The sequence below is a fragment of the Sciurus carolinensis genome, chromosome 14 (genome assembly GCF_902686445.1).
Source record: "Sciurus carolinensis chromosome 14, mSciCar1.2, whole genome shotgun sequence".
Lineage (NCBI taxonomy): Eukaryota > Metazoa > Chordata > Mammalia > Rodentia > Sciuridae > Sciurus > Sciurus carolinensis.
The window spans coordinates 51,767,515-51,791,638 of NC_062226.1; the positions used below are offsets into that span (position 1 = coordinate 51,767,515).

Below are 24,124 nucleotides of genomic sequence, written 5' to 3' on the forward strand. Positions count from 1 at the left end.
TCTCCTCCAGGCAGGGCCCTTGAACCTGGTGGAGGTCCCTACCCACTGGCAGTCCTTCTCACCCCTCTCTCAGATTGGAACCCCCACTCCTCTTGGCTGGCCTGCGGCGGACGGGGAGGCGCCGGGGCGCAACCGAGGGCGACACTCGATCTTTGACCCGAGGTGTTCCGTGTCCCAGGCCGCCGTCACGTGTTGCGAAGGCGCGGGGAGGGGCGGGCGAGGTGTGGCATATATAGCGGGGGCGCCTGGGAGCCGCGCTGTGAGCGTGTCGAGGTTGCCGTGCGGCCTGTGGGACTCGCCTGCTTCGCCCCTCTTCGCTGCGGTCTGTAGGTCGGTCCGTGCGCGCCCCCTCCTCGGGTTGCACCCGCGAGCTGCCCCGAGCGCCCCTCAGCGCCGAGATAGGGGCGCTCCTTGGGTGTGGGGGGCCGCTGTAGTGCTCCGATTGGAGCTCTGAGCTGGACCGCTGGGGATGGTGGTCCCCGGGCCTGGCTGGGAAGGGGCGGGCTCTGGGACCCATGCTCTGCGCGACCCGTGCTCTCCCCCTGCGCTTTTGTTGATAGAGCCTTTTCTCCTAGTAGTTTCTGTGTGATTATCAAGTAGCCCTTGGTCTGCATGGATGGTTGTTGGGAAACAACTTCCATTTGTTCTGAAGGGACATTATTTAACAGAGAAACGCATTAGGAGTTGTAAGGCAAGAGTTTTATGGGGTACACAGTGACAGTAGGGCTATCGAAACTGCTCCAGGCTTCTGCTTTTCTTTCTCTTTTTCTTTTTTGGTACCAGGGATTGACCCGGGGGCGCTTTACCGCTGAACCCTTTTTTATATTTTATTTAGAAACAGGGTCTCACTGAGTTGCTTAGGGTCTCGTTAAATGTGTAAATCTGGCCTTGAACTCACGATCTTCCTCCTGCAGCCTCCCAAGCCCCTGGGATTATAGTGGTGCGCCACCGTGCCTGACGTTTTTTCTTGTAGAGTTGGGACCTTTGGTGGTGGGAGGCTGGGCTGACTCGTCCGGAAGTGTGGGCAGCCGGCCGGGCTGGTTCTTTGCTTCTAGGTCTGCTGATGGTCAGAGAGCCAGTTTTGTGTGGGTATGGGTCACTGGGGATGCGAAAATACACACGTAACACATCCTGACGTGTTTCTCAATTCCTCAGAGCACCTCCTTCCTCTTCAGCTTGGTTGCTCATAAAGTAGTTTCAGGCTTTTTACAAGGGAGTTAAAATAAGTCCCCATAAAATGCTTCAACTTGATTGTCCTGATTATGTGGTTCCCAAAAGAGTGCTGACTAAAATATCTTCTTTTGAATCTTTTCTTTAGTCTCAACATGGATTTTAATCTGGTTAGCAATTTGTGAGCAGAAAAAGGCATTTGTGAAATTGGGCATGGTGGGTCTCACCTGTAATCCCAGGGATTCAGGAGGTTGAGGCAGGAGGATAGCAAGTTTGGGGCCAGCCTCAACAATTTAGGGAGACCCTGCCTCAAAAAGGTTTGTGGTGTACCTTGGTAGATCTTAGTGTAATATGTGGAACCCCTTCAATCTGCAGTTAAGGAGAGGCATTTCTAGCTTGTTGGTGGAGAAACAAGACAACTGTGTCAACAACTTTGCCTTTTCCTGCTGAGCCTCTTTTCTGTTGAAAGTTTACACATAAGCTCCCAAACCTTTCTTGTCCAGGGGAGGACTCAGAGGATGGGAAGAGGTGTGGGAGACCACACTGAGTGCCTCTTGAATTTTCTTCTCTTGAAACAAGCTTTTGCTTGGGTTGAGGAACCAATGTGGGAGTCATCCCAGCGTCCTGAAATAAGTTTCTCTTCCACAGGTTTTTTTTCCCCCTCCTCCAGGAAGAAAATGGCATCTGTTGCAGTTGATCCTCAACCGGTATGAATTTTAAATAGCCATTTTCTTGATTCCTTCCTCTCCTGACATGTTTCTATAACTTAATATCCACCCCTCTTTGGTTGCAGAGTGTGGTGACTAGGGTGGCCAACCTGCCCTTGGTGAGCTCCACATATGACCTGGTGTCCTCGGCTTATGTCAGTACAAAGGATCAGTATCCCTACTTGAAGTCTGTGTGTGAGATGGCAGAGAAGGGTGTGAAGACCATGACCTCTGTAGCGGTGACAGGTGCTCTGCCCATCATCCAGAAGCTAGAACCACAGAGTGAGTTCTGATTGACTTTATTTTCCCTCAAGATTAAACTCATGGAACCACACACCTGGGGCATGCCTATAATCCCAGTGACTCAGGAGGCTGAGGTAGGAGGATCCTGAGTTTAAAACCAGCCTGGATAATTTAGTGAGACCCTGTCTTCAAAATAAAAATATAGAAAGGGCCCAGTGGTAAAATGCCCCAGGGTTTAATCACCAGAACTGGAAAAACAAAATCAAAATGTTGGTCACCTAGCATATTTTTTTTTTTCCTCATGGTACTGGGGATTAAACCCAGAGGTGCTTTATGACTGAACCACATCCCCAGTCATTATTATTATTATTATTATTATTTTGTTTGTTTGTTTGTTTGTTTTGAGACAGTGTCTTACTAAATTGCTGTGAGGCTGACCTTGAGTTTGTGATTTTCCTCATCCTCCTGAGTTGCTGGGATATCAGGTATGCGCCACCATGCCTGGCTAACTGTGTATGTTTTCACAGTTTATCCATTTTATTGGATCATATCAGCCCTTTTTATTGTGGAAAAATACTCCATTGTGTAGTTAGACTTAATTTTGTTTATTCATTCATCAGTTGATGGACACTTGGGTTACTTCTACATTTTGGAGATGATATTTCTGTGAACATCTGTGTACAAGTTTTTGTATGGACCTGTTTTCAGTTTTCTTGGATACATACTTAAGAGTGGAATTCCTGAATCATATAATAATTGTATTTAAGCTTTTTGTGTGTGTGATGCTGGGGATTGAATTCAGGACCTTGTACATGCAAGGCAAGCACTCTCCCAACTAAGCTATGTCCCCAGCCCTGTGTTTAAGCTTTTGAGGAACAACCAGAATGTTTTCCAAAGTGGCCATACCACTTTACATTCCCACCATCAGGGTGGGAGGTTTTCTGTTTTCTCCACAGCATGCATGAATTTCTTTTAATAAAAATTTAAATCATTCTCCCAAAGGGGGTTAAGTCATGAATTTGCAGGATTGTAAGGAACCTTTAAATGCCAGTTTCCAAATGAATTTGATATGAGTACTTGGCTCAGTCATCCTTAGGGGGAGCCTTGGACTGAAATCTGAACCTTGTTAGAGAACTCCAAGGTGCTGTTAGCATACTGTTTCCTGGTGAGAACCCAAAATGTACTGCCATGTACTAAAGTAGGTATATGAATTAAATAGGGATTAAACTAAAATGGAAACACTTAATTTTGAGAGAGTTTCTGCACACTTTATTCCTTGAATGAGAATTCAGGGAAAGCCTTGCTACTCTTAGGATTAACATTAGGGGGTCAGTTGATGAGGAAGAAGCTTCTTAGCCAACTTCCTGCCTGACCTGTTGCTGCTTTTGCCTACTCCTCTTTCACACCCTCTTATTTCCCTGCTGGTGGAAAAAAAGCTGCTAGCACCCTGCCAAGCCTCTTCCTGTCTGATCTAGAGCAGCTGATAACGCATATTGTGGTGAAACTTTAAATATTTTGGCTGTCTTGTAAAAAGGCTAAAGGTATAAGATACAGTAGTGTGTTCATTCTGTAACATTGTTACATTGACATTGTTTGGTTTCACTATATATAATCTCAGCAACATTTCTTGTGATTTTTCCAGTTGCAGTTGCCAATACCTATGCCTGCAAGGGGCTGGACAGGATTGAGGAGAAATTGCCTATTTTGAATCAGCCAACAGCGCAGGTGAGCTTGGGACAAAAGTGATGAGGTCTGCCACCTCGAGTGTTTTCATGTTTAGCACAGGCTGTTCATGCCATAAACAGGAAAATACTTATTTGTTCCCTTACTCTGGAACTAGATCTATTTTTGAAAGACAGTGGCCACTCCCTTGCTTTCTGAACTTTTGTCTGGTTGTGTTCAGGAAGCAGAGAACTAGCCACCTTTGGGTAGAATACTTTTAGTCTATTGGTTTGTGACTTTGCCCCTGCAGATGATGAAATGAGTCTCAGATAACTGATTCCAATGTGGTGCTGGATACATTCAGAAGTGGTACATGGAAGATTTTCTTGGTGTATGGAAGACTGGCTTGGTGCATTGCTGTTAGAGACTTCCATGCATAAGGGACAGCTAGCCCATGTTGACAGAAATGATAGGCTTATCCATCCCAGTGATACTTTGGTTCAGATAAGGTGCTGCAGCTTTCTTTCAGATTAAGAATACAGCATGGCACAATGATACCAATTAAGGAAAATTTGGCTCTGTGTCTTTCATGATTAATTCCCCGCCCCCCCATGCTATAGGCCAGTGCTGTACCACTGAGCTAAATCTCCAGCCCTTATCTTTCATGATTTAAGTACATAAGTTTAGTGTACAACCTTTAGAATTATGTGTGTGTATCTGTTTAAAAATTTCAATTATGTTGCTTTGTACTCTTCTGTCAATGAATTATTTTCCATTTTGGGTATTTAAATATTGGCGATTTGTGTATATTAGAAATCAATTGACCTTATTTAAAAGAAGTTAGATTGGATTATTAGAAGCCCAAAGCTCTAGTAAATCAAGATATTCCCCTGATGACTGGAGATGTATCTCAGTGGTGGATCACTTGCCTTGCACGTATGAGGCCCTGGGTTCCATCTGCAGCACTGGGGAAAAAATAAATTAAAAAATAAAAATAAAATTAAAAAGACCTTCCCCTGAGATAGTAACAAGTAACAAATAATTTAGGGAAGGTTTTCATGCCAGTTTTCCTGTGGCTGTATACCCACTCTCCATCTCTCCTGTATCTTTCCATGTGTCTTCTTAAATTAGTCAGGTCTGTATGCTAGTACCTTGAGTGTCAAGTTTAACTTGATATTTAGTTTCCTTGCTGGATTTATGTGACTTGAGCTATATAACCTCACCAACAGGTAACAAGTTACAACCTTCACTCTGTGGCCTTTTTTCCCCTGTCACTATATTCCTCTTGCAGAAGTGACATTTGAAGCGTGAACTGGATGTTTAGTGTGTTTGGTTTTGTTTGGGGGGGTAGATTGTTAGCGATTGAACCCAGGTCCTTGCACATGCAAACCACATGCGCTACCATAGAACTACATCTCCAGCCCTGTGGATGTCTAGTTTTTTGTTTGCTTTTTGTCATGCTGGGGATTAGACTCAGGGTCTCAAACATGGCTAGGCAAGCATACGGCCACTGAGTAAAACCCCCCAGTCAAAGGCACCTAGTTTTTTTTTTTTTTTTTTTTTTTTTAATGATAAACTGTTAGTGGATGAATCTTCTAAAGATTCTAAAAGATTTATAAATCTTTTGAAATTATTGAATTTGATGAGTAACTACAGACTTTTTTCTTTTTGTGTGCTTTGATTAAAAGAGATATTTGTGTGCGTTTTACTTAAAAGAGATATTTTGCACATCTCAATAAGTTTGCACTAAAATGGGCAAAGCAGTAGAATCAATGGGGTTAGTTATTTCTAGTATAATTATTAGAGCAGATAACTACTGTTTATAGAACTAGGAGTTCACACTTATCTTGGGTAGGGACCCTTAATAGCAAGCCCATGTAATTAAGTTCCAAGTGGACTTACTAGTGAAATCTATCTTATTTTAACTTCTAAATTTTTAAATTTTTTTGTGGTACTGGGAATGGGACACAGAGCCTTGTGCAGACCAGACAAGTGCTCTATTACTGAGCTATATCCCTAGCCCTATTTTTTTAAAAAAATGCATGTTTTTATTTTATTTATCTTATTTTTTAAGAGATGAAGTCAGGAGTGGGAGTTGTGGCTCAGTGGTAGAGCACTTGCCTGGCATGTGTGAGGCCTTGGGTTCAACACTCAGCACCACATATAAATAAATAAAAGATTCATTGACAACTGAAAATAAAAATGTTAAAAAGAAAAAAAGAGATGAAGTCAGGCTGTGTTTCCCAGGTTAATCTCACACTCCTCAAGTGATCCTCCTGCCTCAGCCTGTGGCCTAATTAGGACTATAGGTGTGTACTAGTGTACCCAGCTAAATCCAATGTATCTCAAATTACCATATCTGTTCTATTGTGTATATAATACAGATGCCCCTTGACTTTCAACAGTTACATCATAATAAATTCATTATAAGTGGAAAATATCTTAAAATCAAATAGTATATTTAAAGACCTGGAATGTAACTCAGAGTTAGAATGTTTGCTTTAGCATGCTTGAAGCCCAGTTTTGAGAAAATAAAGTTTTGTTTCCTCCCATTTAGTCACATAACTATAATTATAGAGCTACAAATATTCTTATAATTCTATTTTCAGGTGGAAGGGTTGTGGTGCTGTGATCTCTGCCTCAATTATAGCCTTTCCCACTTTCATGATATTTCTCATATTTAACCCTTCTCACATTAAAAGTCTCCCTGGGGGCTGGGGAGATAGCTCAGTCGGTAGAGTGCTTGCCTTGCAAGCACAAGGCCCTGGGTTCGATCCCCAGCACTCAAAAAAAAAAAAAAAAAAAGTCACCCTGGAGTTGGGTATGGTGACACATGTCTGTAATCCCAGCAACTCAGAAGACTGAGGCAGAAGGATTGCAAGTTAAAGACCAATGTCTGCAACTTAGTGTCTCAAATTAAAAAAATAAAAAGGACTTGGGAAATAACTCAGTGTGGTAAAGCACCCCTGGGTTCAATCCCCAGTTTAAAAAAAGAAAAAAAAGTGGCACTGGACTAAGCCAGGATCTAGATTTTTAGTCCACCTTTTTTGTATGATCATGAACAAGTCTCGAGTTTATGAAATGACTTTGGAACTTTATGTTCTATGCCTGGGATATGCCTGAGGAAATCTTTTCTGTTCACTCCCTTTCCTCCCCCAACTCCAACTTAGAAAGCTACATTAGTAGAGTTGGATTGGGAGTCTGGACCCTTCTCTCCCAATCAACTTCTGCTTTGTTTTCCTTGTAGCAACTCAGAACTCACTAATAGTTGGCTTATTTCTCTAGTCTATACCTGTCTTCAGTGTAAAAATACTCATGTAGTATTTGAAGGGAGCTCAATCCAATCACCTATGCAAATGTTATGGCAAGATTGCAATAAATCACCTAGTCGATATTAAAGCAGGAGACGGAACCATCTTTATTCACCAGTGGGCAGAACAGAGGGGTAGGTTGCAAGTCTTTACCCTTCAACTGACTTCAAGTGTTAGAGTACACCTTTTATATCATAAGTAAAGCATGTCAGTACATTAATCATAAGGGGCTGTTGCTATGCTTCAGAACTAACAAACATGATGAGATCTAAAGTCATGAGCAGAAGGGAAAGTAGGTCAAAACGACCCTAGTTAAGTACAAGTTAAAGACCGGTTACTAATGTCTAGACAATCATTCTCTGATAGAGTACATTGTCCAAGAAAAATGGGAACAAAAAGAGAACAATTTTACATTGTATAAGAAGAACAGAAACATTTGCCTTTCTAAGCAAGGTGTGCTGAGCAGGATGAGTATTGGTTGAGACGGAGTTTTCTCATGGGAGAAGCATTTCTTACATGATGAGTCTCAGGGTAAAATGGAGTCTGTTTGGTCATTGCCTGGCCCATAACATAAAGATAAAATTGTGTTGTTGCTTAGGCACAAAGAAAAGAATCCTATGTTCTTGTATGCATCTTTTTTTTTTTTTTTTTTTCTCTCAGTACCAGGAATTGAACCCAGTGGCTTAACCACTGAGCCACACCCCCAGCCCTTTTTATATTATTATTTAGAGATGGGGTCTCTCTGAGTTGCTTAGGGCCATACTAAGCTGCTGAGGCTGGCTTTGACTTTTGATTCTTCTGCCTTAGCCTCCCAAGCCACTGGGAGGCCTGCACCACCACACCTGGCTGTATCTTCTTCACAGTTAAACAAAATGAGATAGTGAGTCAGCCTTTCCCATGGGTTACCTTTAGGTATCATGAGTGGAGCATAGGAAGGCTGGTGATTTAGAGGAGCCTGTATGAATGATAGCTATCTGAAAGCACTGTTAGCAGGATGGAGAACTGCCGTGTTGTGTATTGGCCTTCTGGGACTGTGTGCAAAGGGCTGTGTGTGCATGGTACATATTGCTATGTACCATGTATGAGCATGAGCTGCTCTCAGTGTAAGCATACCATTGTGGGAAGTGCCAGTCTTCTCTAGAGTAGTCCTTGTACTAAAGGTTTATCTAGTTAAAAACAGAAACAACTCTCCCCGCCGAAATAAAACAGAAAGACCCCCACAACAACTTGCCTTGACAAATTGACAACTTTCATATTTTTTCCCTCATTTGCACCTATAACAATCCTTGAGGAGTGGCACAGGTAGGGCAAGTGGACCTGACAAAGAAATGAAGGCTCATTAAATGTTAGTGACTTAGCCAAGACTTAAAATTAGACAGTGAAAGGGCCAGAATCCTTTTTAACTCTTCAGTGATGCTTCCTTTGCAAGACCTTAAATGTTTAATTATGCCCATATTCCTTGTTTGCCAATTTATCTGCTTTTCCATGGGTAGGTTGTTGCCAGTGCCAAAGGGGCTGTGACTGGGGCGAGAGATGCTGTGACAACTACCGTGACTGGGGCCAAGGATTCTGTAGCCAGCACGATCACAGGGGTGATGGACAAGACCAAAGGAGCGGTGACTGGCGGCGTGGAGAAGACCAAGTCTGTGGTCAATGGCGGCATCAACACGGTTTTGGGAAGTCGGATGGCGCAGTTTGTGAGCAGTGGAGTAGAAAATGCCATCAGCAAATCCGAGCTGCTGGTGGACCAGTACCTTCCTCTCACTGAGGAAGAAATAGGTAATGGGAATTTTGTCTTGAAATGTTTTACATCTTAAACTAGTCTTTTAAAAAGGATTAAAAAGATTATCTTCATTGAGGTAGACTTTATATACCAAAAACGTTCACCTGTTTCCAGTCTAAATTTAGAGTTGTACAGCCGTCATCACTGTCCAGTTTAAGAACTTTTTTTGTTTGTTTGTTTTATTTCTGGGGATTGAACCCAGGTGGCTTTACTACAGAGCTAAATCTCCAGTGCTTTTTATGTCTTTATTTTGAGACAGGATCTCACTCAGTTTCTTAGAACAGACTTATGTCCCCAAAAGATACTTCATGCCTATTTGTGGTCAGTTCTCACTCCCTTCCCAGAACCACTAATCTTTCTTTATAAATTTCCTACTTAAAGCAATCTGAAGTTTCATATTAAATTCTACATAGTAAGGATCTTTAAAAAATTTTTTTAATGATAATCGTCCCCCTCCCCTCCAAACATAGTAAGTTTTAAAGCTCAGGAGAAATTTGCCTTGAAAAAAATTTTCTGTAAATGGGTTGTCTTTTTTTTTTTTTTTTGGTACTGGGGTTTAACCCAGGGGCAATTTACCACTGAGCTATATCCCTGGTTCTTTTTAAATTTTTTATTTTGAGACAGGGTCTCACTAATTTGCTTAGGTCCTTGCTAAGTTGCTGAGGCTACCATTGAACTTGGGATCCTCTTGCCTCAGTCTCCCAAGGCACTGGGATTACTGGCACGCACCACTGTGTCTGTCTTAAATGGGTTGTCTTTAGTGGGCTGCTTTACAGAATCATTATTAGAATGAATCATCACTAATGTAGGCACATTAGTACCTATGGTGTGCCAGATACTTTGTTACTCAAGTTCTCTCTGGTGGGAGGAAGCATGTGTAGATACGTAACATGTTTCAGATACAGTGATAGGTTCAGGCAGTCAAGCCCAGCTGGAGGCTTGAGCAGTTTTGGGAAAATGAAGAGTATACTTGCTAGGTGGGTGGGTGAGCAGAATCAACAAAATGAAGAGCCAGGTTAGAGCTTAGGCATTAGCACTAATACCTGTGATCTCATAAGTTGTTTTTTATTCCTTTCTAACTTTAGAAAAAGAAGCAAAAAAAGTTGAAGGATTTGATATAGTTCAGAAACCCAGTTATTATGTGAGACTGGGATCCCTGTCTACTAAGCTCCGCTCTCGTGCCTACCAGCAGGCGCTCAGCAGGGTTAAAGAAGCTAAGCAAATGAGCCAAGAGACCATTTCTCAGCTCCATTCTACTGTTCACCTGGTGAGTAAAGCTTCATTTGTGATATCTCAAGGGATAAGAGTAGATATAGTCATGAAATTCAAGAATTTTAATCTTACCTTGCGAAAAACTAATTTTAAAAAGTGGGCAAAAGGGTGTACAGACAATTCACAGAAAAGGAAATATAAATAATTGAAAATATAAAATGGTAATTTTACCCAGATGTCAAGTATCCTTCTTGATATCCTTCTTGGTTGTGATGTAGAGAAATAACAATAGTGTGCACTTCTGGAACATTCAAGAATGGGATGGATTCAAAGAATTGTTAAGGAAAAGTTCTAAATGCACCTGTACCAGTATTAGGAATTTATCTTCAGATAAATCCTATATATATTTGTTTAGAGTTGTAAGAGATTGTAACAGTAACATCAAGCATAGGGGACTAACTAAATTAGTACTCCATAATAGACTGTTGTGTAACTATTAAGGACTGCCGGGCTGGGGATATAGCTCAGTTGGTAGAGTGCTTGCCTTGCAAGCACAAGGCCCTGGGTTCAATCCCCAGCACCGCAAAAAAAAAAAAAAAAAAAAAAAGGACTGCCAAATTACAGGACATTATGTACTGTATAGTTGTAAAAAAAATTTTCTTCTTAGAAGAGGAAGTAGGTAGCTGGCAAAAGAGGAGAGGAAGGTTGGTTTTCTTTTTACAGTTCTAACTTAGCCTTAACACATACAAATTAGTTTAGTTGTCTTACGTGTACTAAACTAGAGGTGTATTTGGAGTCAGTGGTTTAGTAGTTAATAGGGGCAGTAAAGAGCTACTTCTGCTTGGTTGACTAACACACATTAATAATAAATAACAGTGATATCAGGATAGCTCTCATTAGAGTCGAATGGTTCTTGGTTTATATGTTGCCAGATTTACATCACGGAGCTGCAAACAGACTGACAGGAATGTTTAACCAGTATGTTCACTTGTCTTATTTTGTTGTATTCCAGATTGAATTAGCCAGAAAGAATGTGCATAGTGCCAACCAGAAAATTCAGGATGCTCAAGATAAACTCTATCTCTCATGGGTAGACTGGAAGAGGAGCATCGGCTACGATGATACGGATGAATCCCACTGTGCTGAGGTAAGTGGACCCAGATAGAGTTATTTACTACTGTTTGTGAAGTTCTTATCAGACTTCTCATTTCAGTGTTCCCATAACTCCTCTTAGAATACTCTTTTTTGTCAAAAGTTTGAACAATATTGTATACGTAGGTTGTTGGTTTTGTGACAGAAAAACTAAACTGGGGAGGCAGTGACTTTATCTTACAACCTGCAGATTGACATGTTACCCCAAATGAGAAACATGGGTGCAGAATGCTGGGGAATACAGGCATAGTGGTTTTTGGCAGGATAAACAGGTGTTATGAAAGTATATAGGAAGACTTCCTAAACACAGTGCTCTGGAGTGGGGTGGGTGAGTCAGAGATGAATGCAAAGCTGAGAGCTAAAGGTTGAATAAACTAGGTAAAAGGCTGGAAAGGGGACTGATGTTCCAGACAGAAGAAATAGCATGTTGTAGTCCTAGAAAGTGGTTCTTTGTATCTCAAAAGCTAGTGTGTATTTGCCTTGAAATCAGTATTGACGGTTCATATCATGTCATCTTATTTGAGGAGGGCTATTTAAATTACACTACTAGCATGGAATTTGTTTTTACTATCTGGTCTCCCCTGCCTGTTATATTTCTTCAGTTAAAGATGATGAGGTTTGGAGACTCAGGCACTAGTTCCAATGCCCCACTCAACTATTTTCTAGCTGTTAACTAGGCAAGTTACCTAAACCCTAAGTTGATGTTCATAGCTATTATTACAAGGATTTTTAAAATGTCAAGTTGTCTGCATTTATGGTGGAAACATAACTAGCTTACTGTGATTGAACTAGTTTCACACATACCACTGTTGGATTCACTGCTAATTCTTAAGTTTGTCTTATTTTTAGCACATCGAGTCACGTACTCTTGCTGTTGCCCGAAACCTGACCCAGCAGCTCCAGACCACGTGCCACACCCTCCTGTCCAACGTCCAAGGGTTACCACAGAACATTCAAGATCAGGCCAAGCACTTGGGGGTGATGGCAGGTGACATCTATTCAGTGTTCCGCAGTGCTGCCTCCTTTAAAGAAGTGTCTGATGGCTTCCTCACTTCTAGCAAGGGGCAATTGCAGAAAATGAAGGAATCTTTAGATGATGTGATGGATTATCTTGTTAACAACACACCCCTCAACTGGCTGGTAGGTCCCTTTTATCCTCAGCTGACTGAGTCTCAGAATGCTCAGGACCAAAGTGCAGATATGGACAAGTCCAGCCAGGAGGTCTTGCATTCTCAGCACAAAATTAATTAAACCTTGCTTGTCACCAGTGCATGTTGTAGCCATCCAGATGACATCATTTGTCATGTTGAAATTAACCTGCTAGATGACTCTAAACTGGAAAAGCAGCCAACTAGGAAAAAGGCCTTCAGCTGTAATCATTTCCAGCTGGTAAGAGCCTTAAGATTTCTGGCATTAGCAGATGAGTTCTGTTTACCTGGCTGGTAAGAAAAGAATGATAGACATGACAGAGCTTCACCAGAACTCAGAAAGTTTATGTGCACTTAGGGTCTCATACTATGGCCATTGTGTCGCTACTGTTAATGTCTGTCTGTATTGCATGAAAACACCTTCGTGTGGGCTCTGGTATAAACTGGTGTCTGCTCCAGTGTAGTCTGAGCAGGCCTTATCATTGCTTTAACTCTCGTGCTTGTACAACTTGATTTTTTTTTTTTTTTAATTAAAGGAATGCCACCTTTGAATTCAATAAAATTCATAGCAGATTAGATCAGTGTTTTGCTGTTTGTTCCATGTGCTTTGTGTGTTGCTTTCATAGAGCTGCTCGATCTGCATGACAGTGTTAGTAACATACATACAGGAATTCCAATTGGCCTGTTTGGGAATTTGGTAGGGTGATAGCATATTACAAATGGAATTTGATAACAGACTTCAAACAAATTAAAAGCTAATGTGAGGCCAATCACACAGAGGTACCCCTGTAGTCCCAACTGCTAGGGAGGCTGAGGTGGGATCATTTGAGACCAGCCTAGGCAACATAGTGAAACCCCATTTCCAAGAAAGAAATGAAGTAAAAAACTGATATGCACATTAGAATTTTTCTAGGTGATAGTTGTTCCCTTCATTTGCCAATTAACTGGACTCCTGAGAGTATATTTTTAAGCTAGTAGAAAGACCTAGTCATGCTGGGCATGTTGGTGCACCTGTAATCCCAAAAGCTCAGGAGGCTGAGGCAGGAGGATCGTGAATTCAAAGCCAGTTGCTCAGCAACTCAGCAAGACCCTGTCTCTAAATAAAATATAAAAGGTCTGGGGACATGGTTCAGAGGTTAAGCAACCTTGGGTTCAGTTCCTTGTATCAAAAAACAAATCATTCATGACTGCCTTGCTGAAAAGGAATCAAAACTGAAAAAATACGAGTGACTGTATTTGCAAAAGTTTTACAAAAACAGGTTTTTCTTGCTGAGGGTCCAAAGTGTGAGCCATAAAGTGTGGTAGTTTAAGTGTCCAATCTCAGATTTAATTTACTGTGTTCTAACTTTGAGAGAATGTCACTAACTGCAGTTGTTGGTGAGTTGCCTGTAGAAAATCATGTGACAGGGGGCTGGGGAGATAGCTCAGTCAGTAGAGTGCTTGCCTTGTAAGCTCAAGGTCCTGGGTTCGATCCCCAGCACCCCCCCCCCCCCCGCAAAAAAAAATCATGTGACAATAATTAGAAGTAAAAAGACTTTGGACTCGATGGAGAAAGGAATCTTTTTAAAAATTTATTTATAAAATATATTTTATTTTTATTTTTTTGGGGGGTACAACTTTTTATTTCTATGGTTGGAGAAAGGAATCTTAATGACACTTTTTTGGTGGTGGTGGGGGTTTACTGCAGATTGAACTCAGGGGCACTTGGCGACTGAGCCACATCCTCAGCCCTATTTTCTATTTTATTTAAAGACAAGGTCTCACTAAGTTGCTTAGCACCTTGCTTTTGCTGAGGCTGGTTTTGAACTCGAGATCATCCTGCCTCAGCCTCCCTAGCTGGGATTGTAGGCATGCGCCACCACATCTGGCTAGAGAAAGGAATCTTTATACCTCCTGACTAGGGTTTCCAAACTTCTAGCCCTTTAGTGCTGGTTAGTGATTTAGGACCAATCGTGAATCTCCTAACACAAAAGATCACATAAGCAAAATTATGGAACTTGTGAAACAAAGTCCCTGCTAAAAGCTGAGTGGAGCTGACTTTCAGTAGAACTGAGTTTAAGTCAAATTTATCTCATTTTTACCTTGGCTTACCTGTTTCTTCCCATGGAAGCAAGGAAGAAGCTATAATTTATAAGTTGCTTTGTTAATGAGTCTATCAAAACTTTTTTTTAATATATTTTTTAGTTGTTGATGGACCTTTATTTTATTTATTTCTATATATGCTGTGCTGAAAATCAAACCCAGTGCCTCATATATGCCAGGCAAGCACTTTACCACTGAGCTATTTATACTTGGGCCTATCAAAGCTTTTTATCCAGTTACAAATGTTTTCTCCACATAACTCCAGGAATCAATAAATAGGTGAGTTGAGATGGAGAGCAGGGACTCTTTCTTTTTCTTTTTTTTCCTAGCACTGGGGATTGAGGCCGGGGGTGTTGTTCCACTGAGCTATACCCTAACCCATTTTAATTTTTATTTTGAATGCCCAGATGGGCCTCAAACTTTCCATCCTCCTGCTTTAGCCTATGTATGTACCACCACACCCTGCTACTTTCATCTTTCAAAACACCAAGAGTCCCTGCTTTTACCATGAGCTATGCGTAGGTTGTGGCTCTGTCTTTGTATCTCAAGTTTGTGTAAGCATGCACTTCATTCACTTGTCACTGTGTGTTGCAAAATGTGTGGTGTCCTTGAGTCTTGAAGCTTCATTGTTGCATAAAGTAGCCGAAAATTTAGTTTAACAATTTGTCCAAGGAGGCCAACTCTTGGGGAAAAAAACTGACAAAGGCTAGCACAGTATCTAACGATGGGGTTAATAAATCCTTGGCTACATGAAGTCTGGCATGGTGTGCCTGAATGTGGATGGTTTTTTTCCTTTGTATGCAATAATGATGTGGCAAAAACTCAGGAATATGGTGTACTGTTAACCTTAGTCTTATTTTTTACAGGTTTTACTTTAGATAAGATTAATGATTTCTCCATGATTGGAAGTGAAATGTTAAGGATAGAGTGTTTTTTTTTTTTTTTTTTTAGTATATTTTTAGTTGTTGATGGACAACAACTGTTGTTATTTTACTTATTTATTTATATGTGGTGCTGAGAATCGAACCCAGTGCTTCACACACGTGAGGCAAGTGCTCTACCACTGAGCCACAACTCCAGCCCAAGGATAAAGTGTGTGTTTTTTTTTCTTCTTTTCTTTTCTTTTTTTTTTTTTTTTTTTGTCTTTTTGGTATTGGGGACTGTCCTGTGCTTAACCGCTGAGCCACATCCCCAGCCCTTTTTATTTTTATTTTGAGACAGGATCCTGCTAAGTTGCTGAGGCTGGCTTTGAACTTGCAATCCTCCTGCCTTAGCCTCTTGAGTCACTGGGAATACAGGCATTTACCACTGGGCCTGGCTTCTTTTTGTTTTTAAGAGTCAGGGTCTTGTTATGTTGCCCAGGTTGACCTCAAACTCTTGGCTCAAGCAGTCTTCCAGCCTCACCCTCTCAAGTAGCTGGGACTATAGGTATGTGCCTCCACACCCAGCTCTAAGATATCTTTCTGTTTTGTGCTAGAGGGTGCAAATCATTTGTAGGACAGTGATATATAGTACCTTTAACTTGCCAGTTCAGGTGTGAGTACATAATACCCAGGTCATGTTAGGAAAATAAGTCTTTTTTTTTTTTTTTTTTTTTTTTTTGCGGTGCTGGGGATTGAACCCAGGGCCTTGTACCTTGCAAGGCAAGCACTCTACAAACTGAGCTATCTCCCCAGCCCGGAAAATATGTCTTTGATAAAGCATTGAAAGTGTCAAAGAACCAATGAAATAAAAAGGAAAAAAGTCAGGCTGGGTTTGTGGTTCAGTGGTAGAGCACTTGCCTAGCATGGGTGAGGCATTGGGTTCGATTCTCAGCACCACATATAAATAAGTAAATGAAATAAAAGTCCATTAACAACTGCTAAAAATATTTTTTAAGAAAAGGAAAAAAGTCGGGTATGGTGGCACATCACTTTTATCCCATTATCCCAGGGACTCTGGAGGTTGAGACAGGAGGATCAAAGTTCGAGGCCAGTCTCAGCAACTTGTTAGGCCCTAAGCAATTTACTGAGACCCTGCCTCAAAAATACAAAAAGAAGGACTGGAGATGTGGCTCAGTGGTAAAGCACCACTGGATTAAATCCTTGGTACCAAAACAATAACAACAACAAAAGTTTTATCAAAGATACCTCTACTCTTCTGGAGTAGCACTTAGCTCAAAAAGGAAAAAGCCAGAGGACAGGTATAGGTACAAATCTTTAAGAAACTGGGTCTGATGCTTTGGGAGAGCAAGATTAGAAGGAGGGAAAAGAGGGCTTCTTGCTAGCCTGAATGTTCCTGGCTCTTGTGGGTTTGGGATCAGGCCAGTTAGGCCTCTGATCTAATTGAGCTGCAGGGGTTAGCCAGCCTTGAGGCTTGCATGTGTGATGGTCCTGTGAGACATCCTTGTCCTGGAAGTTAAGTTATTTATTTGTATCTTAAGGTATAATACCTTTGTGCTGTATGTGTCCCACCTGTCCAACAGGTATCCTATACTAAAGGGTATCCTATTTTATATATCTATACACACACATACACATTGTTACCAGGGATTGAACTCAGGGGGGCTTAACCACTGAGCCACGTCCCCAGCACTTTTTAAAATATTTTATTTAGAGAGGGTCTCACTAAGTTGCTGAGGCTGGCTTTGAGTTCATGATCCTCCTGCCTCAGCCTCCTGAGCTGCTGGGATTGCAGGTGGGCACCACCATGCCCAGCTCTCACCTTGTACTTTTGAAGTTACTGACTGAACCCTCACTGGGGTGGACCCAGGCCATATCTTAAGTGGGTTGAGGCCTTTTAATTCACTGTCCACTCTGAGCTAAGTTGGCAGAAAGGGGCAAGAGATAGAAGGAAAAGGCTGAACTGGAAAAATCTCACCCTCAGTTGGTGATGGCGTGTTGAGAGGCAGGCAGACTATATGCCCTGTTAAATTTATCAGATGAGATTGATGATTCACACAATGCATCTTTTGTTAAGGTTGGCCATGAGATGACAATGTGGTGACCTGAAGGTAGAGTGAAAGGAAAGCGGTTGGGAACAGGGCGGACTGAATTACCTGAGAGTCTGCTCACAAGCTTAGTTTGCTTAAACTGAGTCTTTTTCATTGTCTACACAACCTAGGACACAGGAACACTTGACTAAGGAGATAACTAATATATCTGTCGGTCTAACACCCTTGTGTAAAATGGCCCAAATTAGAGCTCAGTATGTATAAAACAACTTCATCTGTCAGCAAGTCTTCCCCTGCCCTCTCTGCATATGCCAGGGATTATCAACTGGGGAGACCGCAGATTCCTGGATCCTGCCCTCTGAGAATCTGGTTAGTAGGTCTGGAGGTAGAACCAAGTTTCTGCACTTTTTTTTTTCTTTTTCCTGGCATCTTCTGGGCAGGGGATTTGAACCGCGGTCCTTTGGCATGCTAGGTGAGCGCTCTCCACAAGGAGCCATTTCTTCAGCTCCAAGCTTCTGCACTTTTAAAAAGCATCCTGAGCTAGGTATGGTGGCACTTGCCTATAATCCCAGCAACTCTGGAGGCTGAGGCAGGAGGATTACAAGTTTGAGGTCAACCTCAGCAATTTAGTGAGGCCCTCAACTTGGTAAGACGCTCTTTCAAAGTAAAAAGTAAAAAGGGTTGGGATGTAGCTCGGTGGTAAAGCACTTTTGCCGTGCATGTGTGAGGTTCTGGGTTCCATGTCCAGCACTACCAAAAAAAAAAACCCCAAACAAACCCTGCTCAAATGAATCAAATACACAGAGATTAATGTTGATTAGTTGAACCTGTACAATAGGTAATTTTGTTATCAGTGCTAACTTGTACCTAGTCTGAGTTTGAATTATCCTCAGACTCATTAGACAAAATCTAAACATTTATGTACAAAGCATCCTACTTTAGGACAGGAGATGTGCACCAGCCCACTCAGTTCTTCCAAATTGTTCTGTAAAGGGTAAATAGAGTTGAGCAGAACTAAGATGCTCCTGCCTCTAACTTGCAAGTATACAATCAAGCTGCATAAACAGTTTTATGATGGTAAGAGGTTTCTGTAAAAATGGAGCTCTGAATGAGGTTAGTCTTCACATATTTGGGGTTACATAGCTCACCATTGCCGCTTGCTCAATCCTTTTTTAGCCTAAAACATTAAAATTAGTTTTCTATAACAAAGTGAAATTTAGGGCCTTTCCCAATTTATTATTTGTATTTCAAAATAAATTATATATCCTGATCCTGTCCTGTGGCACATTTATCAGCATTGTATGCATCCCTACCTTTACCTGCAAGTTAAATCCCTAGAGGTGGTGATTCTATTCCTGTAGTCTCACCTATCCAGGGCCACCACTAGCCCAGCTTCATGAAAATTAGAAAAAAGTCTCCCCATCCTCAAAGTGTTTAGTGCCATCTAATGAAAATTTGTCATAGTGAACATGTAAATCTATGAAGTTTATGATGTGAGAGATGCCCCCTACAGGTTGCATGGTGAACAACCTTTTTTTTTTTTTTTAAAGAATGTATTACTGGGGCTGGGGCTGGGGCTCAGTGGCAGAGCACTTGCCTCTCATGTATGAGGCACTGGGTTTGATCTTCAGCACTACATAAAAATAAACAAAATAAAGACATGCTGTCCGTCTACAGTTATAAAAAAAAATAAAAGAAACAGAATTTAAAAAATGTATTACTGGCTTTCTGTTCTTACAGAGAGTCTGGTTACCTCACTACTGTCACATTTGTATCTGATTTTGATTTTGGCTTTTGTCCTTGATAGGTATTCAGAGCAAGACACTGTTTACATTCCTGCTTTGATAGTCCATAACTATACTGTTCATGTCAATGAAACAGGGATTTTTAAAAAATCTATGAAATGATTTCTTATGTGCCAAATTTTTAAAAACTCTGTGAAAATGGTCAGGCAAAACCACCACATTGTAAATTAAACTTACCATGAAAACTTGACAACCTTTTAGCTTCCCACCCTTTCCTATTTCCTTTACAGTCCATAGCTTCACAGTAGGGTTTGGTGACAACCTGACATTGGTGATATTCTAATTGAAATTGGACACTGAATCATTCTGGATATGTGGAAAACAAATTATTCATATGGTTCTCTTAAGCCATCGTGGGGACTGTAGGTACTTTTTGGGTTGTGGTTGTGGGGACTAAAACTCTGAATGTGGAACCTGCACCGTTTTGCAAAGAAATCTATTTTAGCACAACAGTTACTTGTCCATAGGTGATCTCCTGTATATGTGCGTGTGTATGTGTGCATGTGCACACATGCACATTACTATGTTACTATTTAAGAAACTAAACAGAATAAAAATTATCATTTATTGAGCACCTTTCAAAAGTAAGGCTCATACTACTTTTATTTCTCACAACCAAATCAATTAGGTATTTTCCTCACTTGAGAGATGAGGAAAGTGAGGTTGAAAGGGGCTAAGTGGGAGGGAGGGGGTTAAGTGAAAGGAAGGAAGCTTTGCCATTGTCTACTGATGTCCAAGTGCATATTTTTTTCCATTCTAGCCCTCTAGTCCTCTGATAGGAGGAAGCTGCAACTTGCTTAGAAAATCTCTCAGCCTAAGTCCTCTGTGTTGCAACTTCCTATGTCATTGTTTTAATAAAAACAAAGTGATTAAGTAGATAAAATTTAATAATATGATAGTAAAATAGATAGAAATTAATACATATTGAAAACAAGTATTTTATTGGATGTTAAAATATACAAGAAACAGAAATAATTTGGATAAAAATCTAAACAAGTATATCTTAAACTAAAAAGGCTAAAATTATAATAGTTTTCTGACTGATGACCTGAACCAAGTTGTATAGGCATTACTGACATTTTTTTTTTCTTTTTACTGCACTTGAGATTAAACTTAGGGGCTTGTGCATGGTGGGCAAATATTCTACCTCTGAGTTACATCCTCGGACATTTTTTACTTTTTGTTTTGCAACAGAGTCTTGCCAAGTTGACAAGGCTGGCTTCAAACTTGTGATCCTCCTGCCTCAGCCACCTGAATAGCTGGGATTATGGGTGTGCACAGCATAGGACCCCATTGCTGGCTTTTGAGGATGTCAGGTTGGACATAACTTTGCAATGTGAACATGCATGGAGAGCTATAATAAAATTTGATTTCCCCAAATAGAAAGCCTCAGTACAAAATGGTGAAAGTATTAGATCACACAGTTCTCCAAGCACCTGAGTTGTTAGGGAAAATTACAGTGGGGACCACAACCAACCAGATAAAGATCCTAATGAACAAATCAAGATTCTTTATTCTTGTCTTTTTAAAAACTTATTTTGTTGTGGTGATGGTAAAATCTATACAACATCAAATTTACCATTTTAGCAATTTTTAAGTGAACAGTTCACTGGCATTAAGTATTCTGCATGCATAAGTCCTAGGTTTCATTCCCAGCACCACACAAAAAGTATATTTACAACATTATATAGACAAAGTTACTATTTATTTACACAACTTTATATCATTCAAGCATAAATTATGTACCTTTTTACTTATGCTATAAAGTTAAATATTAACTTTAAATATAAATAGTAGTTTATAAATCCCTTTCTTCTCTTGTGTGGTTTTTTTTTTTTTTTTTGGTACCAGGCATTGAACCCAGAGGTGCTGAACCAGGAGGCATTCTCCAGCCCTTTTTTGATTTTGAGACAGGGTCTCACTAAATTGCTTAGGGTCTTGATAAGTTGCTGAGACCGCTTTGAACCCAAGCCTCTGGGATTACAGGTGTGCTCCACTGTGCCCTGTTCGTTTTTAAAAAATTCTCTATTTATTTAGTAGTTGGGTTCATCCTGACAAACAAATACATGCATGAAAATTGATTTCAGTTCATGATTCCCCTTTCTTCTGTATTTTTTGAGATACTTACCACTCCCTGCCCCCCGTACTGGAGATTAAACCCAGCAGTACTTAACCACTGAGCCATATACCCAGCCCTTTTTATTTATTTTTTGGTACTAGGGATTGAACCCAGGGGCACTTAATCACTGAGACACATCCCCAGTCCTTTTTAAATATTTTATTTAGAGACAGGATCTTACTGAGTTGCTTAGGGCCTCACTAAAGTGCTGAGACTGGCTTTGAATTTGAGATCCTCTTGCCTCAGCCTCCGGAGTTGCTGGGATTATAGGCATGTGCTATAGTGCCTGGTGAGAGATTTTTTTTTTTTTTCCATGATGCTGGGGATTGAACCCAGGGCTTTGTGCATGCAGGGCAAGCACTCTACCAACTGAGCTATATCCCCAGCCCAAGAGATATTTTTTGTTAGTCGTTTTACCTCTTTTAGGCACAGACATTTCTCTCTGTGCTATCAAGACTGCAGTCTAAGGGCTGGGGAGATAGCTCAGCTGGTAGAGTGCTCGCCTCGCAAGCACAAGGCCCTGAGTTCAATCCCCAGTACCGCAAAAAAAAAAAAAAAAAGACTGCAGTCTATTATAGTAATATTATATTTTACTAATCTTCTCCTCCGCCTTCTTTCTTTTTTCATTTTTCCTTTCAGTGCTAGGGATGGAATTCAGGGCCTTGGGCATACTAAGCATGCTTTCTGCCACTGAGCTCCCAGGGGATTATGGGAATAACTACAGACATCTTTTTTAAAAGTACAGCTTTGGACAAATCAAAGTTGGCCTACATGGGATCTTTAATGTCTTTAGGAGTTGGGCATGGTAGTGCATGCCTGTGTTCCCAGTTATTTGGGAGGGTGAAGCAGGACGATCACTTGAGCCCAGGAGTTTGAGGCCATCCTGGGCAACAGAGTGAGACCGCATCTCAAAACAAACAAACAAAACCAAACTAGGCATGATGGTGCATGCCTGTAATCCCAGTGACTGGGGAGGCTAAGGCAGGAGCATCACAAATTCAAAGACAGCCTCAGTAATTTAGCAAGATTTTCAGCAACTTGGTGAGAACTTGTCTCAAAATAAAAAATAAAAAGAGGACTGGGGTTGTAGCTCAGTGATAAAGTACCACTTGGTTCAATCCCCATTATGAAACAACAAACAAACAAAAAACCAAAAAAACAACCCATAACCATAATGTTTCTAAGAACTCATGTGGGCCCAACAGTTCACTTCATTAATGATCATTTTAATACCCAAGATTCTTCTTTACAGGTGATTGATTTCACTATCATAGACTTGACATCAGAGACTGATGAAATTCCAGATATTATAGCTTTAGAAGAGGAGTATGGAGCAAATCATTCACATGCTAATGGTCCTGAACTCTCAGGGAATAATTAACCAAAAAGTAAAAATTTTGGCTGAATATGCAATTTGTATCACAGTAAAATTCGTCTTTGCTCATGTGTTCATTCCTGTGGTTTTTGAAGGGTGTTAATGTAGTTTTTGGTTGCTTGCTCTTAATTGCAATAATATTTTGATTGATCTAAACTTTTGTAAGAGATCTTGTGTGCCATATATCATTTTATATAACTCTTCAAAGTTTAATTGCTGAAATGCCTGTAATAAAAATTGGGCTGTGTAAGCTTGGATCAGTGTTTCCTTTCTTTTTCTTTTTCTTCTTTTTTTTTGGGGGTGGGGGGTGGAATTGAACCCTGGGGGTCCTCTACCACTGAGCTACATTCCCAGTGTTTAAAAAAAAAAAAAAATATATATATATATATATATATATTTAATTTTAAGACAGAGTCTCACTAAGTTGCAGAAATTGATCTCAAATTTGTGATCCTGTCTCAGCCTCCCAAGTCACTGGGATTGCAGGTGTGCACCATTGTACCCATTTTTTTTTTTAACTGGACACTTGTTTTCCTGAACTGTCAGGATTCATTTCTGCTTCTTTTGGTCCAGTGAGTACGCTTGTTAAGGTTTCTTGCTTTCCCTTAACTGAGAGATGGATATATGAACAAAAGCAGGTCAACTGGGAGCAAGAAAAGCATGATGGATAAAGGCTCAGACTCCAGTTTTTAAACTTACTCTGCCACTTAATGTGTGACCTGAGCAAATTACTTCACTTTTCTGTGCCTCAATTTTCTCACCTATAAGATCAGATTAAGTAGTTAACATTTGTTACAAGTGTAGAGCAATCCCTGGCACAAATCAGCATTAAATACATACTAGTTTATTCTGTAAATGGTAGAAACATTGGCCAACCCAGTAGCTAAGAACATCCCTAATGCCTGGTTATAGTCACAAAATACCATTTTCCACTAAAAGGAGTTAGGTTTTCTTGGAAAAATGACTAATTCTAGGTCTGAGGCAAGAAAAGTATAAAATAAGCATTGCACTTTTTTTTAGATGGATATCTTTACTTTATTTTTATGGGTCTCACGTGTGAGGCAAGCACTCTACCACTGAGCCACAGCCCCAACCCCAGCCTCCAACTTCTTGAAAACCAATTTGAAGAGTTTCCAGTTGGCCAAATATAAGACAATTTGAATCTCTACGTGGGTAATAAATATTATAGATTGAACTCCTTAAGTTTAAATCTGTGAGTTCATAATTAAGTGTGCATGCAAGTGCATGTGTATGTGTAAGCTTTGGGAAAAAAAGTAGTGGTCAGTGGGTAGGCTTACAGGCTCACCTGAGTTATGAATTTTGAATGAGAACCGATAAAATAAGTTTATCTGCTGAAGTGCAGGTGCACAGTAGGCAGAGAACTGGATTTAATAGGGATTAGGGTTTTGCTAAATAAATCTGG

General features: G+C 40.6%; 1 protein-coding gene across 3 annotated transcripts; it reads left to right on the forward strand.

Moving 5' to 3' along the window:
• The first annotated feature begins 227 nt into the window (after positions 1–227).
• Positions 228–22,958, forward strand: Plin2 (perilipin 2). Of its 3 annotated transcripts, none has more exons than XM_047524990.1 (9): positions 228–330; positions 1,819–1,877; positions 1,964–2,159; positions 3,763–3,845; positions 8,587–8,872; positions 9,962–10,143; positions 11,101–11,235; positions 12,090–12,380; positions 22,579–22,958. In XM_047524990.1, exons 2-9 carry the CDS (start codon positions 1,848–1,850, stop codon positions 22,705–22,707), a joined length of 1,332 nt encoding a protein of 443 aa, XP_047380946.1. In that variant the 5' UTR covers positions 228–330; positions 1,819–1,847; the 3' UTR covers positions 22,708–22,958. The 3 variants fall into 3 exon arrangements, with proteins under 3 accessions (XP_047380946.1, XP_047380948.1, XP_047380947.1); XM_047524991.1 differs by having other exon boundaries at positions 286–334; XM_047524992.1 differs by lacking the exon at positions 22,579–22,958 and having other exon boundaries at positions 12,090–13,882.
• The last annotated feature ends 1,166 nt before the right edge of the window (positions 22,959–24,124 follow it).